Source organism: Atractosteus spatula, chromosome 6, assembly GCF_055471065.1.
Source record: "Atractosteus spatula isolate fAtrSpa1 chromosome 6, fAtrSpa1.hap1, whole genome shotgun sequence".
In the NCBI taxonomy this organism is placed as follows: domain Eukaryota; kingdom Metazoa; phylum Chordata; class Actinopteri; order Semionotiformes; family Lepisosteidae; genus Atractosteus; species Atractosteus spatula.
In genome coordinates this window covers 63,403,347-63,429,745 of record NC_142711.1, presented here as the reverse complement: position 1 = coordinate 63,429,745, position 26,399 = coordinate 63,403,347, and the positions used below count along the sequence as shown (strand labels likewise).

The following is a 26,399-nucleotide window of genomic DNA, read 5'->3' as shown; positions in this document are numbered from 1 at the left end:
GCATGTGGTCGGTTTTAAGGCGAGTGGTATTCACGAGTGTGGCACTGTAGCTTGGACTGCTGCCACCTCCCACTCAACGCCTGGGTTCAGTTCTGGGACAGGAACCCCTCTATGCGGCGCTTGCACGTTCGCCCTGTTCACTGTGTGCTCTGGTCCCGTTTACTGACGGGCAGCACATTCACAACATGAACTCCTGTGCTAAGATGGCCTAAGCTCCGTCCTGAAGAGCAAGCTCATGTGGCAGGAATGTTCCTAGATATTTCAAGAACAGAACGACACACGCCTAACACACTGAAGGAGCTTCTTCAGAAAAATATAATTCGAGGCCTTGAATGGCCAGCACACTTGGGTCACTTAAACGAAAAACAATTCTGTATTCTGTGTAACAAAGCTGGGTGAGAATTAAGTCGAGATCCAATAAAATCTTGGCTTGAAGGTAAAAATACTAAGAAAGAATTTAGGTTTCAAGTTCTACTTTAATTTTCTTTTCATGCATGCCCATGTAAAAAATTAAACAACTGTTAAAACATTTTTTAAAATTAGACAGGTGAAAGAAGTAAATTATTGCGCAGATATCTATCCACAACTGGTATATTCTGTGTTGTTAAAACCAAGTCCAAATATCCTCAGCATCAAAAGAAACATTACTTTAGGAAGACTTTGCAAATATTGGTTAACCTGGATAAAATGTATGTATCCGTTAAGTCCTGATTTCACTTTCTGAAATAAAAAAAGTAATATTTCAGTCTAGACTGTTTTTCTGTAAATACTAAACTAATATAGATTTGACAAAGTTAATATACTGTATTTCTGTATAAAACCCCACAATGTAAAAGTTCTAAAAACATGCAATTATAAACTAAAAGCAGAGATAAAAGAAAAAGCTAAACATTCTATGTATATTTTACTTTAAAACCATTTAATAAATGAAAGTTAAAAATAAAAAAGAAGCATTTATCTGTATGGGAGAGCAAGTAAAGGCTGATTTCATAATGAAAAACTGAAAGGAGAAAATGTTTTTCAGCTGCAGATTCTTCTCTTTAGGTGTGTGTGTGAGGTTTTTTTCTGAAACAAATAAAAAAATTGTGAATTTGTTGCAGTTTTAAGTCTCAAGTTTCTTTTGATGCTCAGTTTGTGAACCTAAGGTACACACTTCCTTGAACATTTTTCATTTTAGTACCTCTACAGAAAAATGACAACATAAATATTTGGTGCCACAGGCAAATAAATGTTTCTGAAAGCTAAAATCCCTTTAGATAGCTCTTCTGCACAGCTAATCCAGTGTCACCTGAATTCACAGCAGGTGCTTTTCTTAACTGAACCACTACAGTTCGTCACTCCTCAGTCCCTACCCTGATCTCTAATGCTATTGTACCAAGGGGACAGCTAATGGTAATGTACAGAACTCACAATAAATACAGGTTTTAAATAATGGAAACTTGAAGCAGTCAGCAGTGTACAGAAGGACAGTGCTGGTGATGGAACTGTCCATTTCTCCCTGCTCAGACCAACGGTCTTATGTACTTTTCCCTGAGTAAATACTGTAAACCAGAACCTGAAAACACCCTCCCTGCTCTTGGGATAACTTTGGACAGTGGGAAAATTAAATGTAATGAGAAAATATTTCCCAAAACAATCATTTTACAGTTCTGTCCCCTGCAGATGTTTTCCTCTCATTTGTGACATTAAGAAGTACTTCCCACCCCAAATGAAGAGTGGGAGATAAAACGCTAAACACACCGCTCGTCACTGGCCCTGCAGTCATGTTTGATGGTACTAAAAAGATAAGAAACATTACAGTACATTCTGTAACCATGGGTAGCCCATCGTATTCTGTGTATTAGTAAAGGAAGTTAAACTTCATTGGTTTAATAAGTAAACATTTCAGTTTCAATTAATGTGATACAAAAGGCACCCAGCCTGCCAATTCCCTGCCTTGTAAACGAAGGAAATTCCAGCTCTTATTCCAACACTGAAGCGGCATACTCCTGAATGTATAAGGAACTACAGGATATTTGTTGAGGGAAATGAGCAATACAGCCCCAACCCACGTCATCCAGATTCAACATTTCTAAGCTAAAAGATACAGGAGCACACCAATGACTGCAGTGTAAATGGGATACAGCACTACAATGAGAGTAGGAGAGTACGTTGGCAGCTCACTGGCTGACTGAGATTACATGTGAAATCACAGGAATTCACTGCAGGATTGTTTAGACTCTAGAGAGATGTCCCCCTTACGAGCCACGTTTCTGCTGTGCGTCCTCAGCAACCTCACAGATCCCTCATGTGAAGTGGAGCTTCATTCTTCTATCCAGATAAATTCTCTTCGAAGTCAGGACTTGGGCCAGGACACTCAGGACCATCAGGAAGATAGTCATGGACATCACAATGACATAATGACTAATACTGCAACAGGAAAATAAGCCATTAGTTTCTTTAAATGTAAGAAACTGCATTGTGCAGCACTCTTTAAATGTGCAAATGCTGACGTTATTCTGCGCGTTTAAATTTCTTTTAAACAAGACCCTTAGAAATTGTTATTCTACCCCATGTTAACCGCTATGACCCTGGTGTTTGTGAGGGAGGAAAGAAGGCAGGCACACGTCCACACAGCTATGAAAGGCACTGCCTTCCTGAGCTCTGGACACAGGTGTTCAGAAAGCTCTTTTGATCGCAGCATGATGTACCTCTGTGCCAAAGTTAGTCAGATTTATACTGGGCAGGGCTGGCCTTGATGAGGTCTGATTGTTAGCTGACCTGAATTATCCCTTTAAATGGGTTGAGATAACAAACGGGGCAAAAACTTTGGTTTTTTTCTCTCAGAATCTCCTGTATATACTGCTACAATCCACAAAAAGACCTGGCCAAATTCACTGTGACAAAAGTGCAAATATGCAGAAAATCATAGCAATAATAGGAACTTTTTCATGGGACTATGATTGTTTACACAGTATACAGCGCTTTACTTTTTATTTAAAAGCAAACGTTAGTTCCAAAACATCAGATTTCTTTCAACTAATGACTTCATTAAAAAAAAGTTTTTAAGAAGATCCATTTTCTGCAGCCCAGACTTGACACAGCAGCTACCATTAAGGCTGTGAAATCTGCATTTCAGGACAGCCCTGGCATCGGGGTGACTCACTAGCAGTCTGAAGAGTATAATTATTTTTCTCTGTTTTTCCCTTGCATGGCACAAAGTTTATTTGAAGGACTACCACATCCAGTAGACTCTCAATGATTTTAACAATAATCAACAGCTCTGGGTTAATTCTATTTCGGTTGTACTTTCCTGTTTAGGTGGTTATGTCCTAGATAGACATACAGCATCACAAATGATTAACCCAATTGTCAGGAAAGCATAGCCTGCTATTAAGATTACTGAAAATGAGTCTACATCCTGTAAAGTTAATGAACTGTAAAACAACATTACATTATTCTGAAAATAAACAATTTGCTTACCTGGTACCAATATCTAGCCAACTTCCATAATCTTTAACCAGGAAAAAAAAGTGCTGTGAAAGAAATTGCCAGAAATGTAATTAAATCTGCTTGTATTTCAGTACAATCTTTTGCTATGGTTTTCAAAATGACTTGTCACTGGTCCATTTATACCATTTTTGGTTCTCTTTGTCTTCAAGAAACAATTCCATTGATTTAATTTCAGAGTCAGGGTTGCTTTAAGATTTTCCTACAACATCTGAAAAATGAGTTCAGGTGGGGAGCTGAGTCTGCATGCGTAGGCTGCAAAGGAACAAGTAAAGGTTTATTCCATGCTGAAAAGAGAGGAGAGAAAACAACGTTTCAGCTGTGGAACCTTCTTCGGGTGTAAGCAAGACAGGGAGGTCAGCTGCTTATATAGCATAACATATAGGAGAACAAACGCTGGGAGTATAGAGGAGGTGGGAGCAGGGGGAGGCAGAGTGGGCACTCAGGTAAAGTCGAGAGAGGTGAAGAGAGGGGTGAAGTCGAAACCTGCAAATGAATCGAGGATCCCCCTTCCCCCTTTCTCACACCTGAAGAAGGCTCCACGGCCAAAACGTTCTCTTTTCTTCTCCTTTCAGCAGGGAATAAACCTTCTCTTGTTCACCTGAAAACTTATACCTTTTTATCTCATTGCAGCCTGGTTAAGAATCTGCAGCTCCTGCTGTGTTTAAACAGAATCATTCAACTTTACACCGTGAAACAGACTTCTCATCTTTTTCCGCTCACATATCAACACCGGAAGAGAAACCTCATGCTGCATGTGTGCAAAAGCAGGTACTGTCCTGTGCACTTCAATCACAGCAAGACTGATGTGCAGCATGTTTTCACCGACAATGAGGAGCTCTTTCAGTTTTCAGAAAGATACCAGAGTGCTGCCTGAGGCTCTCTCCCTTGAAAAAGCATTTTCTTTTTACACAATTTCCCAGTTGAGTACCGTAAATAAGTTACATCCTGTGGTGTTTGTATTCAAATTACATTGTTTGCAAAACATTGTTTGAGTCTTTGCATTGTTAGTAGGCCTAATTACACATGTAATCCACCTTCACTTACCCAGTCACTGTTTGTAGGAACAGAATAGTTACAAATGAGCAGAGGCAATTCAGTCTAACTGATTAGCAGCTAACTGATTACAGAATCTCATCCAGCCATTTCTTGAAAGAAACCAGGGTACTAATTTTAATACCACGGCTGGGTACGTATTTTACTGTTTGCAAATAAGAATTTTCTTGTGTTCTGTTTTTTGAGGCAGTTTGTTTCACACTCAATGATGCTGACGTGGCATAATCCAGAATGTATCAGTATACTGTATTTGTATAAAAATGTATCAAAATTATTATTATTATCATCATCTTTCACAATACCTGCAACTTACCAGTGCCATTATGTCTGAGATAACAAGGACAATAAGAAACAGGCTGAAAAATAAAGCAGAAATAAACCCATCAATAAAAGGAACTATCCGAAGTGTCATTTCAGTGTCTTCACAACAGAGCGATATCCAGTAAATCCAACTTGCTGGCGATCAGGGAAAAACAGGATGTGTAAGAGGGTGGGACATTTAACATCTAAATAAATTCACTCCATGCCCAAAGGTGTTACTGGATACTTGGATTCACAAGTTAGTAACAAGAATACATCCCTGCAAGGTTTCTAACCTGAAAACGAAAACCCTTCTCCACACACAAATTTGAAAGATGCAATAATAAATAAGGGCCATTGCATATACCGGACCGTAGAGCAACATTGATCGCCCAGTTCCAAGTCCTGTGCCAAGTTAATTAGAAAGCACAGGCTCTGCTGGGGGCAGGCGACCCCTTGCCGCAGGGATGTGTCCACTCCCTTCTTCAATCAGGCTGTTTCACACAGCTGTGCAACAGCTGGCTGACAGACACTGGGCCGAACATCCCACTACAGCACTTCCTTGTCACCTGAGAGCACACCTTTCAACAGGATACTGCACATGCCACGTGTCCGGAACCCATACACTGTGTATAGCAGTCTACTCTGAACATATTAATTAAACAAATAAAGTAAATGCATTATTGGCAACAGATCAATAGCATGACATAATTTTGCAGAATACCTTTTCGAAGAAAGCTGTGTGGACACTTGAATGGTTTCAAATGCACACATCACGATGACAAAAGGAATCAATATCTGTCAAGGAAACAAGGACAAACATTAGTAAGCTGATTCTCCAATCCGTTTCCCAGGGCCTGGGAAATTATCTTCCAATTTTCATAGGTTGAATTTTTGTCAAGAGATGCATTAGAAAACACACCTGCCACACCATAAAATTAAATTCCTTTTTTAAAGGGATGTGAATGTATTTGTCTGATGCTCTAGTATGAAGCAGCTTTGTTCCCACTTGTTGTACTGTGAAGCACTTTACTGAAGCTACCAGGGGGGTGAAGCACATCGAGCGACTCAAGGGTTCAACAGGCATCTCCCACCTGTGCATCGGACGTTTTGAAATATTTTTATGCAAATCTAACGAGCCTGGCTGACACAAACGACAGAACTCTGGTGCAAAACAAATGACAAAAATAGATTTTTCTAATGTGACCTACAAAGGGCTAGAAGTGTAACGGTAAACTTTCAGGTTATTTTCTGCTGGGGTGCAGGCAGTGTGGGTCTAGAGCTAAAAAGAAGCACGTTCTGATTGGTCTGACTGCAGCCAATCACATAGCAGCTAGACTAGCAAACGAGGACACATGATAGTGGCACATTCACAAAGTGAGGCTCTGGCAGAAAGGGACAGAATGCCAAACCTGACTGTTTTGCGGGGTTACCAAGCAATTGCTTTGATGACATTTGTTGATCTATTATTTTATCAGAAGAGCCCAGAAGGGAACACCTATCTCCTTGCATACACGAGTATGGGTGCACATTAATATAATAATAAACTTTATTTTACATCGCACCTTTAAAGGCGGCTTCTCAAAGCACTTTACAGAACGAAATAGCCACCGAATAAAAAGATGAATACTGTATTTATACTACTATACACTACAAACAGAACAGCTCGAAAATGTAAGGCCACTTTAGGAGGCAGTGTGTCCAGCACACCCGTGAAGTCCCCCGATTCTTTCTTGAGTCTCTCACGGGGTGCCTTTTGAGGCTGCACTTAAAACACGGTAGAATAAGAGCTGGTACCTTCCACATCATCAAGGCTCCCATGACAAAGGGGTTGAACACGGTCAGAAAGCAGTAGACGGAAGCAGGGTCAAAGCTGTGAGGGGAAAAAAACACAACAATCATGTCGCTTGAATAATTCTAAATATACGCGGTATAGTATCGCAAAACAAATGATTCCACTACCCCGCTCCCCGGTTTTACGCCCGAGTACTGTAACTCCTCTGTTTTTAATTTCCCTTCATGTCGTGTTTAAAACTGACTAAGAATGTTTTGGAGTATTTTTTTTTTCTCCTGTTTGTAATTTTTATTTTTCTTATTTTTGGTGTGCCGGTGATTTAATGGTAGTGTTTGGCGTCTTTCTTCCTCAGTCTGTGTGCGCCAGTTCGCAGCAGAGGTAAGGCGTAAAAGCATGATTACCGATTCATATATTAACCCAGTGTTAAAAGTACAGCATAAAGTGTTATAAAATAATGTAGTTCAAGTAGGGAGCTGCGTTAGCTGGAGGAGAAACAAGTTAAGGTTTATTCCCTGCTGAAAAGAAACAACGTTTCGGCTGTGGAAAAATAAACCTTTACAGCAAGTGTCCACACCCGAAGAAGCCTCCACAGCCGAAATGTTGTTTATTTTCTTCTCTTTTCAGCATGGAATAAAACTTTACTTGTTCCATGAAATAATGTAACATGTTTGTTTTTTGTTATGAATAAGGAGTTATAAGGAGTGAATGTAACATGTCTAATTCGTGTATAGTCACATTTTACCCTATAGCCCTTGTAAAAGCCCTTTACTAAAGTCTTCTGGTAGCTTGAGATTTTAAATGTATGAAAGCAGTAAATAACAGTATATAAGGCAACTGTATAGGCTCATTAAATATTTGTCAAGCACGCCTACGATAGCTATTTCAGTGGTGGTATGCAGCGCAATGCATTTCTCCTTTCGTTCAAGAGCACACACATGGGAGAACTAGCAAAACGACTCCAGGGGCAGGCAAGTCTCCGGAAGGCTCCCGCGGCCGGCAGAGGAATCCTACTCCATTAGGCTCCTGAGCGAGGCCCTTAACCCCAGCTGCTCCAGGGGCGCCGTATCAATGGCTGACCCTGTGCTCTGACCCCCAGCTTCTCTGCCTGTCCGTGTGTCTCATGGAGAGCAAGCTGGGGTCTGCGAAAAGACAGATTCCCAATACAAGAAATTGGATATGGCCAAAAGAGTGACCTTATCTTACTGGCAGCTACTGTATTTTGTACGTTATCTAGGCTCACCGGCGTCTCCAAAGCTGGTTGCTGGGAGGCTGCAAGCCTCACCAGGAATAAACGGCTTTCCGACAGGGAATGGGCAGAAAACCTTCGGACAAAATCGAACAGAGCCACATAAGTTTCCCAACACAACGCAAATGCCCGCAGAGGCAGGTGGATCCATGATCTGTGGTGGAGGAAGGTGCCATTTACTGTACCTTTTACCTACACAAGGAGACGGTGTGCCACAGCACATGCCATCTCAATCCCAGCTTTACCTGTTGATGGAAGCTATGTTCCCCGTCCCGAAGAAGGCGGTGATGATGAAGAAGACCTGGACGCAATGCTGAGGAAAACGGTGGCGTTTCCAGCTGTAACACAAGCCAGCCAAGCAGCCGCGGCTGGAAGGGTCTAATCCTGCGCTTCGCCGCCGCAAGAAACTGCACGGAGAACCAGACGGGCTTCTCGACTCATCTGGACCTTAACGGCACACGTTAATACGCCACACCGTGTCCCGAGGGTATTAAATGAAACAAACTCTCTTCATTTCACTTTCCTTTCACAAAGAGAAATGAGGGGCTTAAAAGAAATATGAAACATTCCTATCCCCAGTGGTAGGTATCTGTGACCTTTACCATTCTGACACTGCAGGTCATTGTTTTTGCAGTTGTGCAATTGATCAGGTAAGTCAAATGGATTTTCTCATGTACACTGGTGATCTGGAAACCCAGAACAATCAACTCAATAACCGGACCCATGCATTTATTTAATTTTTTTGCATACAGTCCGAGACATTTTTAATTACATGTCAAAAAGCTCACTCCCCATAATTTTCTATCCTTTTATTTAATTCTGTTGATGCATGTTTTTTGCACATCTGATGTTGTTTTTGCACACTGCCTGTTGTCTCTGTCTTTCTTTTATTATACAACTGTATTGTTGTTTTTTTGTACTACTTATCGTCTGAGAGCTAGTTAAATAGCATTTCATTATACCATATACCTGTATATGAGTATAATGACAATAAGCTTGAACTTGAAAAGCAGCTTTCAGATACTACAGTTTCTAAACACCGCCATCTACTGGTTCATTTGGATAGAGCAAGAATGAACCTGTTGAGAGAAGGATACAAAGAAATATGATCTTCTTATGTCGTCAAGCCTCAACTGCCTGATCTTCGATATGTCGATGTTCTCAGAAAAATCAATGCCAGAAAGCTGAAAAAACAGAAATGAAAAATTAATAACCACTGGAATAAAAATATCCATGATCACCTTTAGTCATGAGAAAATTTGAGAAGAAAATCTTTCAAGAGCAGTGATTTCCTCTGCATACTCTAAGCCAGATCCCTGTCAGAGCCAGAGCCTCTCACTCCACCACACAGGGCCGAGATACACAAATACATCTTGCTGTTTTTCATTTGAACTCTTTCTAGGATTTGAAATGCACTCCATATTGCGACGGAGAGAGAGAGAGAAACAGGACGAGATTCTGTCAGTGTGTGAAGCACAGTTACCTTTAGTTTGCTAGACATGCCTTGAATCTTTATGGTCTCCTGCTCAATGTTAATCCAAACAAACATCAGCCAGGACAGCACCAGGGGGAAGAGAGCCTCATACCTGTGATAAGAGTTACAGGAGAGAAACTGCAGGAGGCAGCAGTGTCTATAGCAGGTGTAAGACTCGGAACACACAAAGGGAATCATCTCTGTGTTCAGCTCTGGTACCCTGAGCTGGCTGTGAATTAACACGACTGACCTGCAGAACATTTTTTACACAAATTAAATTTTCAAAACTTTAATTTAGGTAAAGTGTCTCGAGAATGCCCTGGACTGCATGGCACTACACAAGAGCAAAAATGACTGATAGAACGTAACAAAAGCCTTTGTGGAATTCGAAAAAGCACAAATATACTGTTTCAGTTTCTGCGTCAAGTGTAGAAAGTGCCCCCTAGTGGGGACGGCCATGCCTGTGGTGGCACAGTGCCCCCTGCAGGGCGGTATTACTAGCAGACAGACGGGGTTACCCTGTGCTGAGCAGGAGGTAGGTGGACTCCAGTGAGAGGAACAGGCTCAGGAGCCGCTGGAAGAGGCGGGTGGAGCTCATCAGGGGGATGATGAAAGAGGAAGCTGAAACACAGGGCGGAGACAGGGGAGAAACAGCACATGAAGTTCAAGCAGGGAGCTGCGTCAGCATGCATAGGCTGCAAAGGAACAACAGGTTAATGAAGAGAAAAGAGACACAACGCTTCGGCTGTGGAGCTTTCTTCAGGTGTTGTGTCTCTTTTCTTTCCAGCATGGAATAAACCTTCGCTCGTCCCTTCAGATACAGTACACTACTAGCACAAAACACACGGTGCTCACACAGCTTGGGCAGGTGTGGTAGCATGAGGTCCACATGCTCATGAGCAACAACAGCAGCTGCTGCTGACCCAGAAGGGGAGCTCGAGCACGCCGAGCTGGTACGACACCCCCTGGTGAAACATCTTCTCCCCAGTCCCCTTTCTGTTTGTACTCGGTGTCATCCAGTGCGTGGGCTTCAGTTTCCAAGATGTTCAAAAAGGGCAGACCGGTTTGATCGGCGCCTCTATATATACACATCACATTACCACAGCTCTTCCCAGGTTTGTGACCCAGGAGATTAATGGCATTTTGTCATTTTGCTAACCTCTTTTTTTAAGTTTTGAAAAACAAAACAAAAAGAAAAACAACAGACTAAAAATACCCCTTGCCATGGAGAGATGGGGTGACAGAGAGGGAGAGAAACACAGGAGAGATTTCGGATGACAGCCCAGACTCCCAACACGCATCGATGTAGTTTAAGAGGAAGGATTCACGAACAGGTCAGCTCATACCTAGTGTCGCCCAACTGACAAGCTGATTGAAGACAGGTAACCCTTGCTTCTGATGTAGACTGGAATGGGTGCTGTTCAGCACACCAGCACATAAAACCACATGAAACATCTAAAAAAGTGAACAAGATACTTTAGTTTAACATTCATGTCACATTGGTATGAATTCATAGCTCCTTTGGTTAAACTGGAAGACCTTAAGCACATTTCAACAACAGCATGGTTTCTTTAACAGATCAAACGCACTGTCAAATGTTATGCTGTCCTTTTATTTTAGATACATGAACACGAAAGTGAAAAGTGAGGAAGGAAAGGACTGATTGAATAAATACATTTCATTAATGATTGTCTTCTTATTTGTTAGTAATATCTTAATTGTGTTTAAAGAAATAAACACCACATTGTATATAAGCTTGTAAGCATGTCAAAATGCCATCGTCAGCAAGTGCCTTAGACAAAAGAACAAAGGACTTTTCATGATTGTATTTTATCAGGTGTTTCATTATTATTATTCCAGATTTATGGGTTTACAAGTTACCTTTGCAGCCATTGTTACAGCTGGGTACTGTACTGGAACAGCAGTGTCTCACCTGACACTTAAACCCACAACCTTGTAACCTTGTAGTGTTACAAATCCAGAATTCTAACCACACACACAACTAAGACTTGGGCGTACTGTATTCTTGCCAATCAAAAACAGAAAATTAAACGTATTAATTTACAATTTGAATCTGCAGGTTTGCAGATTACTGCTCTTGTCCAGCGTGTCCAGGGCAAGCAAAGGAAAAGCTTCTGTGAATCAGTGCAGGCTGCACATGACAACGCAAGCAGAGCTGGCCTGACCTGCAGGACGTAAAGAGGAGAGTCTTTCCAGTGCTGAGGTGCTGCACTCTTGGACCTCCACAGGAACAGCGCCGAGATGACCAGAGTCAAGGCTGCAGCACAGATCCTGCAAGCACCCACCGAGATCGGAAAACAGAAAACTTAGGTGCCCGTGTTATCACATGAGCTTAAATTGCACTCTGCATATCAAGTTTCAGTATCACGATCGACATGATTCCAGATCCGTAGAAAATGTGGATCCATGTAAATGTTTATAAGAACCCCAGGCCCTGTAGCAGGATGACTGCACTGGAGCTGCTGACAAGCTTGCTCACCTGAGGTGCTCCACTGTGCAAGAAACTGAAAACCAGCGGCAATGGAGAACATAAAGCCTACTATACTATATACCATAACTGCATGTTTCCAGCACCCTCTTAACAAGTGGTTAAAATAAATAATGGTCGTTTTTGCCACTGAGGGTGTAGTATATATAAAGAAGCAGTGGAAGCTTCAGCGTGCGGAGGGCAGGGTGCGGGGAGCTGCGCGAGACGGCGGTGAGGCTTACACCAGGCTGGTGCTGGGCTCGCGGCCCACGACAGGCATGAGGGGGAAGGTGGCCAGAAACACACACCCGAGGATCCAGCCCGCTGACTCTGCCTGCAAAACACGCGCAGCGGGAGCGTCAGACCCACACCCCGCACACAGGGGGACAGGCCCGCCGTGAGAGCAAGCGCCATGACTTTCGCTATCCCATCCAGAGGTTCAGCATCGTTTCCCACTCCTCCAGATTTCTTTTTGTGAAGAGAAACCAAACCAAAAGAAAGGAAATGCTGCAAACCGCTCGGGGAATTCACAGATATACGGTTGGTAAACAACACACAGTATCTGTGAGGTTCAGATTAGTTTGTTTCAAAAGGTGTAGCATTTGCTGCATTATGCTTTGTAGCACTTTATATCATTTGCATTTTTACTGATTTTCTTGGTGATGTTTTATGAAATTCCAGACACGTCTTATTCTGCGCTGTGAAAAATCACAGATCAGAAAGGCAGAGACAGACTCCGTCTGGACAAAATGAAAAGTGACTGAATGGAACCTACCTTTGCTTGTCTGCACAGTGTCGACATGACAGGCCAGCCAGCTAGTGCAACGAGTCCAACAGTTAACACAGCGCGATAGAAAAAAGTCATAACCTGCAATTGAAATATATTGCTCAGAAATATCGGTACCTAATACAGGCACAGAAGTGGAAAAATCAGATCTTTAATATATACTGAACTGCTCATTGCAATGTAGAGTAGTGTCTATTCTGAAACCTGTGTGTTCTAGGGGCCTGTTTTTCCACAGCAGGTGTCTTAATTATTCTGATTCTGACCATTGTGCCTGTACAGATATCCTGAGTTTAGAAGGCTGTATCTGTAACATTATAAAGCCTTGTAACATCAGGCAGGCTATAACTCCGTTTTAGACCTCATCGGCACAGTGAGAAAAGCAGTGAAAAGTCAACACTCAAAACCGACATGAAAGAGTATGATCTTGGAACACAGAGTCACACAAAAGCACACACTTTCACACGTTCAGTGTGGGTTTCTGAGTGTGGCCTACAGGCGCAGAGACCTAGGGGCTCATGTAGAAAGTGAGCCATAACCCACTGAGAGGGGTTCCCTTCACTCAGGCACAATGTGAAATCAGGAGCAAAGTCCCTCATCACAGACTAGACGCACAGAGCTTCAGCAGCGATGGTCTCCAGTATTCTCAAAGTATATTCAAGATGCAAACATAAACCTAAAACCTCACAAAGCAGTCGTCTCACAGGCGTACACATGGCTAATGTGCCTTATTCGTGAATCATGTAGAGCTTGTAATAGTCACGCATTAGTAACAAGAGGTAATAAGGATTCTCCAGCCTTTATGCAGGAGATGTCTCTCATTCTTACATCCTAGTGAGTCAAATAATGAATACAAGTCTTACAGGTGAACTCTAACAAAGTTGTACTAAATTCATATTATGAAACTCAGGAACATTAAATTAAAACTTAAGATTGCCCCTGGGGATGAATAAAGTATTTTAAATTGAACTGAATTAATTACTTACCAGTAGCTCCACACCAAGGACTGCCACCAGCACAAATCCAGCACACTGTTTTAAAGGATAAGCAGACACTGACCTGAGAAGACTGGTAAATGTTGTGTATCTGAAAGGAACAAAATTCATTAACATCCAGCAAACTTGTAGCCATTTACAATCTTATTGCTTTTCATTTGAAGGGAACAAGACTTTGCTTAAAAACGCATCCTAGAAAACAAGACTGTCCTGCCACTGAGTTCAGATTTGACCCCGGTCCCACTGTATGTGTCAGGGGTTCAGTGCCAAACATGACGACACCAACATTTTGTCACTCAATTTGACTTGGAAGCAGTCAGGAGAGAAGATACAACAGCACCCTAAGTAGCTGTACATCCAAAAAAGATAACTTCCTATTAATTAAAGCATGTTGGTAAAGACAGTGTTGAAATGTTTAAAAGAAGCCTTCAGGGAATATTGAATTAATGAGCTGAAAGAAAGATGAATTACGTATTACATCTCTATCAGCAACACAATACCCTCATTTGCATGGATATGCTCAAACATATTACTATGATTACACAATTTTGAATTTCATGCCACTGAAAGTGCGCTTCTTCATAGAGCATTCTAGGCCATCAGTGCCTTAGATTTCAAATTGTTTGTGAGGTCACATCACAGTAACCCATAAAAATGGAGAGAGAGGAGTTTATTTGCCATAGGTACATACAGTATACTGTACATTGGGATTTATATTCACACTGCTCTCTCAGGACGTGCACAATACGATAGACAATACCACGCAATGCGCACAGTATATTACAGAACAGTACATGGTGACAGTAATGTACAGTCATAAATACAGCACATTACTGCCATTTATTACTGACGGAGTACTGTGATAAATATGCAAAACATGCATGGCTGAATCCAGTATATGCTACAGAAGACTCAGTGTTGCTACCTGCCACCTGTTCTCCCCAGTAGGACATTCTTACACTGCAATATAAAAATGCAGCAAACTTCTTCATGGCAACCGGAAAATTAAAACAGTGACACGTGGCTGCGTATCACAGACTGGATAATTTTGGGGACACTGAGCCTTGCAGTAGATGGTAGCCCTTTTACCCCGGGGAGAGAATAATATTGGTTTACTCACTCTTTACACACGGCATACCAGACAGGTACAGGGAGCAAGCTGTAAGCGTAGTAGGTCCAGGGACTAGCTTGGATCAGCAGGAACACGGTTATCAGCAGAGCAATGCCGACAAAAGCCTTGCCAAGAGAACTGCTTGATATCTAGGAGACAGACGTACAATTACATGAAGATGGCCTCCCCAAAACCCTCGTCACAGATTCAGAGGAAAGCTCATGAGGGAATGAGACAAACTTGCTGAGCCCGTCTTATTCGCTATGGTATCTTACTGATGCAATCTAACTGCAGAAGGATCTTCTGTAATGCGGGGACCGGGAGTGCAAATTGTTTTAAATTGCTCATGGCCGGAACAGGATGGTTTGTTCTGTGGAAAGAATCCGCACATCTGGAACTGCACGGCCAGATTCCCACTTCAGGACTGAACTGATGCAGCAGCCTGGAGCTCCATGCATTCCCACATTACAAAAGCACCTCTGCGAAACACTCTGCGTGTCTGAATGGCGGCCTTAACACAAGGCGTTTCTCTAAACGTTACGCTCTGAGGAAAACCCTTAGCCTTGCGAGAGGCATCTTGCACGAGGAAAATGAAACTTTGAATCCAGTGCACACACTTTGAGCACCTCAGCTCGGTGAGCATGGCGGCGTGTTGTGAAACGCTATTCAGACCCTGGACAGAACACCAGTTTGCTCACAGCGCTCTTCACTTCAGCGCGGCTGATGGACAGCGTGGCTGCACGGCCACACAGCCGCAGGAGCGCATCCCCGAGACTGCAGCCTCTGGCCCGGTCCCTCACCTCCTCTCTGCCCGCAGGCGGCTTGCGGAGGCTGGTGTGGGCTTTCAGGACCACGAGGACGACATAGGAGGTCCAGCCGACAAAGCCGAGCACCACACTGCTTCCTAGGAAGACCCGGTCGTACGTGTGGTAGTAGGCAAGCCCCTCCAACGCCAGCCGGATCAGGGCATGGCAAAGGCTGATCTGAAAGAGGAAGTAGCAAAAAGGGGTTCGAGAACAGTCTTGCGAAATTACTCCGTCGGTTGGAATTTTGACTTTGCAGCTTGAATGCTTGCGGCTGGTAGGCTACATTTCTGACCTTCACTTGCGCTTCTTCAGCAACAGACAGGGTCAAATAGTTAGATTAGTTTGCATTAGAGCAGGAAGGCACAGCTCCGTTCCTGGAGAACAGATGGTTTCTGTGTTTCTTTCCACCTGAGCAGTTAATTTGCTAACTGAACTAATTTATTGCTTAACTGGACAAGTTCAAGATTTTCCTCGTTCTTGAGAAGCCAGAGATTTAGAGAGCCGAAGAGCTGTAAATCGGGCCAGACAGCGGGCCTTGAGGACCAGTGTGTTTGCAAGGGAGAAACGCGATGTGAGTGAACCGACACACTAGCCAAAGGAATCCCATCACAGAACTTACAGCTTCATCATAGCGCTGCTGCCGGATGAGTGACGTCGCATTGCGCGTGAAGACCTCCTGTTCCGATTCCGTCAGCGAACTGCAGGAGAGGTCACACGTATCTTCTGAGAGGGAGGGTCTCAACCACCCGTCTAGGCTGTGCGGGGCCACTGTGTGACAACCCTTCTCTCTCAGAATCCATCTCCAAAGCCTATTCACGTCTCCAGCCCGAGAGGTTTGTGCTCCTTAAAGCTTAGTGCAACCCCACATTAGTGATGTGTGTAGCTTCAAAATTACTGTTTTCACTACCACAGTTTTACAGTTTTGCCTGTAAACATTTTAAGCACTACACAAATAAACTGGCTGTGGACTCCAGACCAGATGGTTCGGGCTCAAATCCCAAGCGAGATATACAGTAGTTGTTGTACTCTTGAGAAAGACACTGCACTCATATTGTTACAGTGAAATACCAGCCTGTATAAATCAGCCTCCAGGTCACCACTGTACAGGAGAATTTATTCTCAATCGACGTGACTGTTTAAGTCCTAAATGAATAATAAACACTTAAATAACAAAAAACACTTGAGACAGATAATATTAAACAAACTATTGGTATGTACTGGTAAAGCCCATCAGTGTCAATTGTCATTGTCAGTCCTCAAAGTGACAATCAGAGGTCATCAAACAAAACAAACTGAGGTCTACTTACTGAAACGGGGTGAAAAAAAATGAGAGAGTCATCTCCTTTTTTTGGGCCATCTTAACCTATGGGGGAAAAATGGCGGGAACTTTAAAACACACAGAGATCTGTTTATCATGCAAGCAAGAACTGAATCAACCCACTGAAGCTAAGCAGGTGTGAGCCTGGTCAGTACCTGGATGGGAGACCTCCTGGGAAAAACTAAGGTTGCTGCTGGAAGAGGTGTTAGTGGGGCCAGCAGGGGGCGCTCAACCTGTGGTCCATGTGGGTCCTAATGCCCCAGTATAGTGATGGGGACACTATACTGTAAACAGGTGCCGTCCTTCGGATGAGACGTTAAACCGAGGTCCTGACTCTCTGTGGTCATTACAAATCCCAGGGCGTCTCTCGAAAAGAGTAGGGGTGTAACCCCGGCGTCCTGGCCAAATTTCCCATTGGCCCTCATCAATCATGGCCTCCTAATAATCCCTATCTATGTATTGGCTTCATTACTCTGCTCTCCTCCCCACTGATAGCTGATGTGTGGTGAGCGTTCTGGCGCACTATGGCTGCCGTCGCATCATCCAGGTGGGACTGCACACTGGTGGTGGTGGAGGGGATCCCCATGACCTGTAAAGCGCTTTGAGTGGAGTGTCCAGAAAAGCGCTATATAAGTGTAAGCTATTATTATTATTATTATTAAAGCCTCACATGTATATAGTGATGTGTCGAAGGTACAATTTCTTTTTTTATATGGACTCACTAAAAGCTACAAAGAACAAAACAAAGGTTTAACTTTACTGCTAGGTTTTAAACATTTACAAATTAAAAAACTTTTATTTTTATTTTATTTCAAATTTTATTTTCAATTTACTGGACCAGAATAAACTCAGAATCACGAATGAGCTATTATCACTGGGTTGACTTCTCTCTCTGTTGAAGGACAAAAGTGCAGTAAACTATAAGCAAGAAAAAGACATGACCAAATATATTTTGAGTCAAAATACATTTTGAGTGTGCATTTTTCCAATATTAAATGAGAGGTTTCACAATCCTGAAATGCCCCAATACTTGCATTTGAAGTTTTGTTTCATATTTTCTGTGCAGGTTGGAATTGTCTTATTTATTAAAGATTGAACCACACAGGCAGCAGAAGATCAGGTATTTTGGTTTTTGTACAATAAAGACACAACAAGTATTCTGTCATTCATACCTTGAACTGCTCCAGAATCTGAAGGGCATTTGCATACAGACATTCTGCTCTGAAGTGGTCACCGTTGTTCAAATACTGCAGTGGTAGAGTACCCTGAGACACAAGATAACACAGGTCACAAACCACTTCAAGCACAAATACTGCAGCAGCAGAGTACCCTGAGGCACAAGATAACACAGATCACACACCACTTCAAGCACAAATACTGCAGCAGCAGAGTACCCTGAGACACAAGAGATCACAGATCACACACCACTTCAAGCACAAATACTGCAGCAGCAGAGTACCCAGAGACACAAGAGATCACAGATCACACACCACTTCAAGCACAAATACTGCAGCAGCAGAGTACCCTGAGACACAAGATAACACAGATCACACACCACTTCAAGCACAAATACTGCAGCAGCAGAGTACCCTGAGACACAAGAGATCACAGATCACACACCACTTCAAGCACAAATACTGCAGCAGCAGAGTACCCTGAGATACAAGATTCTGGGTGAAGCTTTTACACTGAAAGTCAAGAGCTTGAGCTTTTTATTTTAAGATCTGATAAAAAAGATAACTGCAATGTATGATGTGCTTGTGCAAAAAGTCAATTGTGGCATTATAGCACGAGTACAACACAGAAAGCTATCTGCCTTTTTAATTTACCCACTACAGCATACAAAACAAAAAGGGAGAAGGAGGCTAAAACTCACCACAGAATTCAAAGGCATGGGCACCCCAATCAAAGAAGACATCAGTGGAGCTATATCAGCCTGCCCATGTGAAGAACAGTAAAGGTGAAACATTGCACATTGTTTTAGACAGTATTTAAATGACCATTTTTTCAAACATTAATCAGAATGATAATGATTAGACAGAAGATAATAAGCAAGATGGGCTGAACCCCCCTCCTTCACCATAACACTCTTTCTTCCCTTCATTTCTGAATAAACCCAAAATGAAAGGGTGTGTGTTTGAGATATTGTAAAGCACCAAACTAACAGGGAAGCCACTTATGGCAGTTCAATAGTTCAATTCTATCGATTATTAAATCAGGAAAGGGCGAGTCGCAGATCTGCCTTCCGAAACATTTACCTGGTTGACATCCAACCTTTTGACGCCCTCGAGCTTCCACTCTGGAAGAGAGAGGAGAGGAGAGAAGGATGACAGTTTGTGAGAGATACACCTTTTGTGTGTTACATAAATCAATGACGCATAAAATCTCGCAAAAGCAACAAGGGAAATTAAACCAATACAAGTAATGGTGCGCATTAGCTGGGTTTCTGTTCCAATTAGTAGAAAAAAAAATACCTTGCAGGAAATTGTCCTCAAAGTGCTGTTCAGCTGCTCTCTGTGCTGACTTGATTCCTGCCCCCCACGCCAGCAGAGGAGTCAGTGTCTCCGAGGGGTGGCCAGCTCCGTGAGACCCTGTTGTCAAGGCAGGAGCGCATGAACTCATAGCTGCTCGGACACGGAGGTCTGTTTCCATCCGGAGCACTGAACCGAGCGAGAGCTGGCGCCCATTTCAAAATGCAACGCAGAGAGTCAAAAACGCGAACTCGGCACGTGCAGAATTGCCGAAACCATGACCAAGGCTCCGCATTATAAATAAAACCCAAAACACGGCAGGTGTTGACGGAAAATGAAATGCTTGAGGTCTTGTAGGTGTGGTATTCAATAAAAAACTGAGACAGGGCTTTTTAAATTGATGACACACAACACAGCACCTTCCCCCCCTTTTTTTTTTTAAAGAGTTTTAAAAAGCCTCTAAGAGAATCTCTTTCAGAAGGGAACTCCTGCTAAACCTTATTCAGATTTTTTAGAACTCATTTCAAAGTAACGCTGCGAGATACCCGAAACCCGTAGCTTTCCATACATTACCACAAAACGCGCAAGCTCATCCGGACGACCAGCAGAAAAAAAAGAGATCTTACCCCAGTCTGTCATGCCATGGTCAGAAGTGAACACAAAAGAGGTTTTTCCATCATTTTCATAGAACTCTTCAAACCATGAAACTAGTTCTGCAATGCCAGCATCTACAATTCTGATGTTCTCCTGATAGTCTCTGAAAAAGGTAAGGAGAAGCAAGGAGAAATGTCACTACCTGCCTTATCCCAGATACCTTTCAATGATATATGGTTCAGGTCTCTTCTATACCATACTGTAAAGGGGAGAATAACCTCATCCAATATCCTTCCAAGAAGCACGGTGGTACAGTGGATAGCATTACTGCCTCGTTGCTCTGGGGCCCTGGGTTCAACTCCACACCTGGGGTGCTATTTGCGTGGAGTTTGCACAGCATGTTCTTCCCATGTTTGCGTGGGTTTCCTCCCACACTCAAAGATATACTGGGAGGTTAACTGGCTTTTGTAAAATGGTCCCTGGTGTGAGTGGGTGTCTATTGGTGTCAGTGTGAGTGTGGCCCTGTGATGGACTGGCGTCCCGTCCAGGGGGTACCCTGCCTTGCGCTGGGATAGGCTCCAGCTCCCTCGTGACCCTAAACTGGAAATAGTGGTGAGGAAATGAATGGATGTACAATAAAAAATAAAAGTTGTTCTGCACAAATCATCATTTGGACATGTCATCTCACAGGGATGAAATGAAGGCTTTTCTTTCGACAAAAGACATTCTTTTGGCTGGTTAATTCTGGTATACAGCTAGAACGTATACCATATGTCATATACAGAGGAATGCAAAAGAGTCAATAAAATACATAGAGGTCATAATGTACAGACAAATATTAAATATAAACACACACCTTGACATGGGCCTGTGGGCATGTCCGTTTGTGTCCAGACCAAGCAAATGTAGGAAAAAAACAATTTTGTCCTCATGTAATCTTGACAGCAGTGTTTTGTTTTCTTTAGCAGACTCGAAAAAGGCCTACACACAGAGAAGGAATCCATTAGCTGCACCTGGAAACACTGCCACTGTGAATTCCAACAAATCAATACATTCTTAGACTGCAGAAAGTCGGGTTATTTTTATTTGTTTCACGTTTCACTTTTTTAACAGGAAAGAAGTGAAAGGATGCGAGACGTTGGACATTTGTCTGCAGTGTTGACTTAAAGTAAGACAAGAGTTTAAACGCAAAACACACGCAATACTGAATGATGCAATGCGAATAAGTACCTGGCTGTAGCACAAATTCTGCGAGGGAGAGAAGTGGAAGAAGAGCTGTGTGCATGCGGCCTTGCTTTAGAGAAAGAGAAAGGGGATCTCACAAGCTCACGCAATACTGTACCTTCACTTCATCAAAAACCCAGGTGTCCAGTTTTGAGGCATCTTTAGCTGCAAAGTCCTCTTTCTCCGCTGGGTATGTGAAAGTATGGACATGATCTCCAGTGGCCCCTGAGGCACAGAGGCAGAAGTATTAACAGGGACAGTTTGTCACTGGTAAAGAAGCTGAAAAGCAGCCATGGATCGGCCCGATACTTCACCTTTAGCAAACATGGGCAGAATGTCAGGACTCCCCCAGCTCCACGTCGTCCGACTTTCATTGAACACAGAGTCAAACTCCACAGGGTTCTCTTTCCAGCCTTCCGGTGAAAATTCCAGATGTTATAAAAGCAGGGGGGGGAATTAAAAGAGAGTCAAGGCCCCTGGTACGAGAAAACTCCCGAGATGGCGGATTTTGACAGTGTGCTGATCAACAGACTAAGGGAAAATGCTTCTGCCTCTCGAGACTTGTTTATGGAGAGAGAAGCTGTCTTACTAATCACAAAGTGCCATCAGTCAGGCCGACACAGAATCGGCTATCGTTTTGATAGACTCAGCTGAGGCTTTTTTCCAAGTTTCCAAGTTGGATATATCCCCAAGAAACTCAGTTCTTACCTCTGAAGTGACATTAACAGATTTTATTTGGCGGCTTGAACCTCTCAGTCACATTTCCAGAGGTAAGGGCTTTCCAAATAACCAAATTTGTAATGGAATAAGGATTTCAAAGAAAGACTTGCAACAAATGTGTATTTTGCAACACCTTGTAGCCAAAGCACGATTAAAAGTGAGTACAGTTCATGCAGAATTCTCACAGATGTTCTGACTTTTATCCTATAATGTGCTTTATGCCCCTAGTGCCCTTGACAGTGACAGTATCTTACTCTTTGGGAAAAACAACTAGGAGATGTCCGAGAGTCCCACTGTAGGTGAACTGTCCCCAAGTGAAATTTAACACTCACCTTTTGCAACGGCACTTACATCTTCATAAAAGCCAGCGATCAAGGCAACATGTCCTGGCCGGGACTCAGTAGGAACACGAGTGTGAGACACACCCCAGCTGCCTTTTCCTTCAATAATACTCCTGACGAAAACAAATAAAAACAAACAAAATGTCAGTTACAAAAGCAAATAGAAGCCTCTCAGGAATCTCATCTCCTCGTTTTGGCACACTGTTCACAACAACGCACGGCTTTGTGATTGTGTGAGATATGATAGACTGGAGCCATTCTGTCTTTCCATGGCCACTATGCTCCAGTTTGTTCCCATGCTGACCTGACTGTTCCTCACAGTGACTCACAGAGATCGCCAGCAGGGCGGCACCAGGCTGCACTTTCTTCCCCAGGGCAGTGTAAACGCACTTTTTGTTACACTGCTGAGAATAAAGACGATTGTATCTTGGGTCTCTTCTTCCAAAATGAGAGCCCGTCTCAGGTTCATTTTGACACCAACAAGAGAAGGTTTCAAAGCTACGTGAACCAGCAACTCTTTTCATAATTTCTTGTTCACTGCTGAACTAGCCGTTTATCATTTGTGAATGTTTTAATGTATCAAATATACAGACGAGATGAAACCGTCTGCCTTGGCATCATCAACTAGGTCTATCCGTCACAAGAAGTTTCGTCCCTTAACCCAGAACTTCTTCAGGATAGCGGGACAGCAGTGATGATCAGCCACTGCTTGCCTGTGGCGGCCATAATGGTTCATCCCGTCTGTACCAGAGCCAGCATGAGGCGTTTTCTGCTGCCTCTATCATCTGTCACCGCTGATTTTCTATCTCTGCCGCTCATGCCCAGCTCTCCGAACATCCTCCAAAGTGTCTGGGCTGGAAAACCACGGCATCCTACCTCAACTGGAAATGACCAGGCTTTCACCCCTTTGCTTCTGAGGCCGAAAAGCCTCTTCTCGTTTGGAAATGTTCTTTGTTTCTTGTGCTCTTGTGATTTGCAGTCAAACAAAACACAGACTGACAGGAAGTAAGACAACAAATGAGACTGTGAGCAGAAGGAACCTTTATCAAAGGCCCCACAACAATGGCCAATTGATCAGCTCCCTGGCCAGATGCTGAAAGGGACGGCGAACTGGACTGCAGAATAACAAGTCAGTGCAGTGAGAGCTGCGTCTCAAAACAAACAGCATTACTTTCCTAAGAATACATGATAAAATGACTGCAGCTGGATACGGATGAGATGCAGAACAATGCTGAGAAAAGGTTAAGTAATTCAGAATTCGATATTATAAGGAGAAAAATAACATCTGTCACTCAGGACATGCTGGAGTTCACACCTGTCTTTAACAAACGTGAAAGTTATTGGGTCCTTCAGGGCAGCCTTCCTCATTCCTGCAGTGACACTGATACCCCAGAAACCACACATAACGGATCACAGGAGTGACAATAACGACAATAACGATAGCAATTAAAACATTTTCCCTTCGGGATCAATAAAGTCTTATCTATCTATCAAACGCGGCAACCTTGTCAACTTTCTTAATGGCAACACACGTCAGGGCTGTAAAGATTAAAGATCTCTCCAAGCCCATTGTTTCTCATTTCACCTCTGACGGCCACGACCACTCTAATCTCTCCGTCTGTGTTCTCAAAGACGGTTTTCCAAACTCATACATCAGAAAGACCACCGAAACTAAAATTATTCTGCAGCTAGGATCACACCTTCTCCCTTCCCTTAACGACAGACTACTGTTCTTTTAAATTTTCTCCATTCATTGGAAGTTTCATTTCACACCTCTCTGCACCCATTCTGACTTCACACCTCTTGATTGGCCTCTCTTTCTGTCCCCTGCTCCCGCCTCTCACTCCTCCTCCCTCCCAACCTTTGTTCTCCCGCTACTTTACCTTTGCCTACTGCCCTGTCTCTCTCACACCTGAAGAAGGCTCCACGGCCGAAACGTTGTGTTCTCTTTCTTCTTTTTTTCAGCATGGAATAAACCTATTACTTGTTCATCTTCAACTGCTGTTTTAGATGATGGAGGTTTGCTTGCTTTGATCTCTGAGTGTAAGATGTTACTTTAAAGCCTCATTGCCCTTAACTGCCAGGTAGCTGAACTGATTACAGAGCAGCAACGCAACAATGTCTGATTTGAAACATGGCAGTCAAAACTGCACAGGATTCTAAACAAAGTCATCCCGATGCTTTTTTTTTATTTATTTATTTGAACATAATACACACATATATAGAAGCAGTGCAATATATTCTGAAAGTCCAATACTGGCAGGACTCACGAAACGTCACCTATGACTGAATGTTAGGTCGTTTATATTATTTTGAGGGAACAAGAAGCCAGTCTGTTCTTCAAGGAAGCGGTGTACCTGAGGAACGGAGCCCTGCTCGTCCCGTGGGCTTCGGGTCTGTAGAAGGCGTCTGCTCTCAGGCCGTCAGCGACTAACAGCACGAGGCGCTTGGCCGGAGGCGGCAGGGGGGCTGTGTGAGGGGTCATGCCGTGGACCAGAGGAGAGGTGAAGTAGATGTCGAATATTGAGGCGAAGAAGACAACATGGACCACCAGTCCCACTGCGAAGAACGCCAGCACGTTCATGGCGCAGGTCTGCAGAGGAAATGAGTGACACCTGCATGAAAGAAGATGCTACACAGGAGAAGCTGTGGCCTCTCCGGATTACTTGATAAAGAAGACGCCAACTAAGCCTGCATCTTAGCACACAACGGGCGGATTTTTCAAATCTTCTTGCTCTGCCACATTTTAAAATAATTAATGCTGATGCCTATTTCCCAGAGCCCCCAGAGAAAAAAATACATGGCCACTCGGGGACATGCAGACTCCACACAGAAGGAGCATCATGGCAGAATTGAATCCAGGACCCAAGAGCTGTGAGGCAACGACACTGGCCACCACGCTGCCCCCAAACGAAGAAAAAGACACCAGAGAGATACACAAGAGAAATAGCTCGTGTGTTTTGTTTCCAGCTATACAGAGGTTTGTAAGCTGAAGCTCGGGAAGAAGTAATTACACAATTTAAGGTTCATTTAGCATTATTTCCTGGAATGACGGACACATATATTAATGCATAAATATTATCTTCAAAATATATAAAATCGCCAACTTTTATACATCGGATTCAATGCAGGAATTTATAACAGATCATTTAAAAAGCCTTCTGAAGACTGAATCGAGACGCGCATACAGACATGTATTAGATAAACGCATATTAAAACTCTAACTGAACAATGTCGGTTACACAAAATTAAATGTTACAATATATATAGCTATAGCACCTCTTATTGGATTTTGCACAAACGGAGCAGATCTGCAGTTCCTTTGCATGCACTCCACTGCTGATGAATGAATGAAGGTGATCTGGACGCTTAATAAAGTAAGCGGTGCTACTACTGATAAATAAACCTATAGTACACCATGAAAGTAATAACTATTCAGAAGAACACAGCGAGCTATGGAACCACTTGAGACGTTTAAACTGTACATATCCATACGGCTTTCAGATTATTGTCGTCCCAAAATTTCAGTAACTTCCTTGTTGTGTCGGTGACCTTTGAACCTGAGGTTGACGCAGGACATTCTGGGAGTTGTAGTTTCGCTTTTGCCGTCGCAATTTTGATTTCGATCTTAAAATTTAAGGGGGACGAATGGCCCTGCAATACAATTTTATGCAACTGTTGCGTGCACATATACCGTGTGGCTCACCCCAGCGCCATTCTTGCACAGAAAAGCTAGCAGCTAGGTGTCTTTTGTCTCTGAAAGTACTGTGCCTAACACCCTGGTTCTTTAATCGCAATTAATGATTTGTATTCATATATGTTGTATTTACATAAGTCAGACGGTGAATCAAATAGCACAGGGAAAACAAAACCAATGTCACATGCTGCCTATATATATGATTCAGGTGGGGAGCTGCGTCAGCATGCGTGGGCTGCAAAGGAACAAGTAATAGGTTTATTCCATGCTGAAAAAAAGAAGAAAGAGAACACAACGTTTCGGACGTGGAGCCTTCTTCTGTCACATCTGAAGAAGGCTCCACGGCCGAAACGTTGTGTTCTCTTTCTTCTTTTTTTCAGCATGGAATAAACCTATCACTATATATATGATGCCGCTGATGCTGTTCGCTTTATCGCTTTGCGTTTGCTGAAATCTTGAATTGCACAACCGTGTGCGACTGGTGTGAGTC

At 43.1% G+C, this 26,399-nt stretch overlaps 1 protein-coding gene across 1 annotated transcript; it reads right to left on the bottom strand.

The window, feature by feature from the left end:
* Positions 1-458: 458 nt before the first annotated feature.
* Positions 459-25,750, bottom strand: pign (phosphatidylinositol glycan anchor biosynthesis, class N). Its single transcript, XM_088919717.1, has 29 exons — positions 25,492-25,750; positions 24,570-24,805; positions 22,204-22,325; positions 21,466-21,564; positions 21,270-21,376; positions 20,784-20,908; positions 19,960-20,090; positions 19,337-19,453; positions 19,121-19,161; positions 18,739-18,798; positions 18,035-18,127; positions 16,852-16,907; positions 16,164-16,242; positions 15,539-15,721; positions 14,748-14,887; positions 13,619-13,718; positions 12,624-12,716; positions 12,091-12,182; positions 11,547-11,652; positions 10,707-10,815; positions 9,879-9,981; positions 9,370-9,472; positions 8,984-9,070; positions 8,132-8,187; positions 6,643-6,718; positions 5,570-5,643; positions 4,859-4,901; positions 3,463-3,515; positions 459-2,409 (listed from the first exon to the last, which is right to left on the bottom strand). The coding sequence occupies exons 2-29, from the start codon at positions 24,794-24,796 to the stop codon at positions 2,286-2,288; spliced, it is 2,799 nt and encodes a 932-aa protein (XP_088775843.1). The 5' UTR covers positions 24,797-24,805; positions 25,492-25,750; the 3' UTR covers positions 459-2,285.
* Positions 25,751-26,399: the final 649 nt, after the last annotated feature.